Here is a 2500-nt window from a genome sequence, read left to right as displayed (position 1 = left end):
TTCAAGTGGATGTTAAGCCCAAGGGACTCATGACTTACCTTAGAGACATTAAAGGTGCTGTACATAATAGGGACTAGCTGAAGTGGTGACTCCTGAGATGCATTGACATACTCAAAATCTGAAGCAATAAAAGACATACTTAATTAGAAGCTTGATTCTTCATTCTATGATATCTGGAAATAGTGACCTTTATGCGTCTTGCAGTTACAAATATCAAATTGTTACATGATAAAAGGCAATTCTCATTCTTATCCAACCGACATAGCTTCTAATGCACTTTTATCTTAAAGCGGGTTTATAATATAGTTTGAAATATAAATAAATAAATAAATATATATATATATATATATATATATATATATATATATATTATATAATATATACAGAGAAGTATTTAATTTAGATATAGGAGATAATAAAATATAAATTTTTAAAGCGTTACATATATATGTAAATATAATATAATATATATATATATATTATATATATATAATATTATATATATATATATAGAGAGAGAGAGAGAGAGAGAGAGAGAGAGAGAGAGAGAGAGAGGGAAAAGACTTCAAGATGGTAACATGAAGATGAAAAGGCAAAACTTTGTAGATTTAACGACTCCCTTTTCTAGGTGACAAGTTTTTGAACAGTGTGCTACTTTTACACTTATGGGCATGTTTCAACACCAGTTGACCTTACCTGGCAGAGAAGAACCATTCCCACCACCTCGGGTCAGGACGAGGCGAATGGGCTCTGCAAGATCCCTGACCTCGACGCTTGCAAGATTTCGGTCAAAGAGATCAAGGTCTAACACTCGAGTCTCTGGGGACATGGACTTGGCGCCCTCCGTGTAGGTCTGTGGATGGGATAGGATGTCGGGACGGTGGGATTCTGAGGGGTGGTGTGAATGCGAATGCACGCACACACACGCACATACATGCATACATACATACATACATATACACACACACACACACACATTCTTGCATACAGGCATACCATATTTGCACTATTTGTGTGTGTATTTCTTCTATGGCTTATTTACATAACCTCCATCTCCACAAAGGGGCATTCTTCAAGATATCCATCCACACACTCCTGTTTTTTTTTTTTCTTATTTCCATACTATTTGCTCCTACCCCACGCTACAAGTCCCACTCTCTCTCTCTATCACCCTCTCTCTCATTCAATGTCTTCCTTTCTCTTTTGTTTGTTCTCTCCCTCTCTTTCTCATTCATTGTCTCTCTTTGTCTTGTTCTCTCTCTCTCTGTCTGTCTGTCTGTCTGTCTCTCTTTCTCTCTCTCTCTCCTCTCTTTCTCTCTCTCTCTTCATTTCTCCCCAAAGCTATCCATCCATCCAACAATTCATCAATTTCAATCCAATCTATTCAACCATCCATTTATCTATGCATGCATTTCCCTCTCTTCCACTCCTTCGCTGCTCGTGGTGATGGGCGAAGCTCAGTTACACCCAGCCATCCATCCATCCCCCTTCCCCTTCCTCCACTCAACCCCCTCTCCATCCCCCTTCCCCTTCCACCACTCCCCCTCCTCCCTTTTACCACTCCCCCCTCCCCCTCCCCCCTTCCACCACTCATGCCCCCACCCCCCATAATCCCTCTCCTCCACAAACATTTTCATTGATAAGCGATAGCCATCCGCCAACCACTCCCCTCCCCCCTCCCCCCTCCCACTTATACTCCCCAGAAAACATACATTGATAAAAGACAGACATCCACTCACCATTCCACCTCTCATGCCACCCGCACACCTTCCCTTTCTCCCTCCCCATCCCCCTCCCTCATTCTCCCTCTCCCCCTCCCTTCCTTCCCTCCCCCATCCCCCCTTCACCCTCCACCTCCCTCATCCCATCCCACCTCCCCCCCTCCCCTCCCATCCCCCTCCGCTCTCCCCTCCCCTACCTTTCACCTCATCCCATCTCCCCTTCACTTTCCCTCCCCTCCCCTACCCCTCCCCCTCCCCCTACCCTCTCCCCCTTCCCCCTCCCCTCATCCCATCCCTCCCCCCTCCCTCTCCCCCCTATCCCATCCCCTCCCCTCATCCCTCCACCACCCTCCCTCTCCCCCTTCACCCCTTCCCCCCTTCCCCCCTTCCCGACTCACATTGATAAGCGACGGCCATTCCTTGGCTGTGGTGGCGACGGGCGAGGAGCAGCTGCCTTGGGGACAGAAACCAGCGGGGAAGTTGAACTTGGCGCCGTGCTTGCCCACCGACAGGCCCTCGTCGGTCAGCTTGTTGCCTTTCACGCTGCGGAGGAGGTTGGAGGAGGAGGTTGGTGGGGTTGAGGGGGTTGGGGGGGTTGGTTGGAGGGGGTTGGTGGTTGAGGGGGGGTTGAGGGGGTTAGGAGGGTGGAGGAGGTTGGAGGGGGGTTGAGGGGGTGGAGGTGGGTAGGGGGTTGGGGGTTGGAGGGGGGTAGGGGGGGTTGGGTGGTTAGAGGTTGGAGGGGGTTAGTGGGGTTGGGTGGTTTGAGGGGGTTGGGGGGT

General features: G+C 48.5%; 1 protein-coding gene across 1 annotated transcript in view; it reads right to left on the bottom strand.

Annotated features, from left to right (window-relative positions):
• The window catches only part of LOC122263814 (polycystin-1-like), a 90081-nt gene that overhangs the window by 34702 nt on the left and 52879 nt on the right, over positions 1-2500 (bottom strand). Inside the window, exons 34-36 of the mRNA XM_086532449.1 lie at positions 2120-2264; positions 697-853; positions 39-118 (exon numbers count right to left, since the gene is read on the bottom strand). Coding sequence (XP_086388575.1) covers positions 39-118; positions 697-853; positions 2120-2264 — 382 coding nt within the window. The remainder of the gene's footprint in view (positions 1-38; positions 119-696; positions 854-2119; positions 2265-2500) is intronic.

The sequence above is a fragment of the Penaeus japonicus genome, unplaced genomic scaffold (genome assembly GCF_977035675.1).
Source record: "Penaeus japonicus unplaced genomic scaffold, GWHDUDI00000001_assembly GWHDUDI00000037, whole genome shotgun sequence".
Classification (NCBI taxonomy): domain Eukaryota; kingdom Metazoa; phylum Arthropoda; class Malacostraca; order Decapoda; family Penaeidae; genus Penaeus; species Penaeus japonicus.
This window is presented reverse-complemented; position numbering and strand designations above follow the sequence as displayed.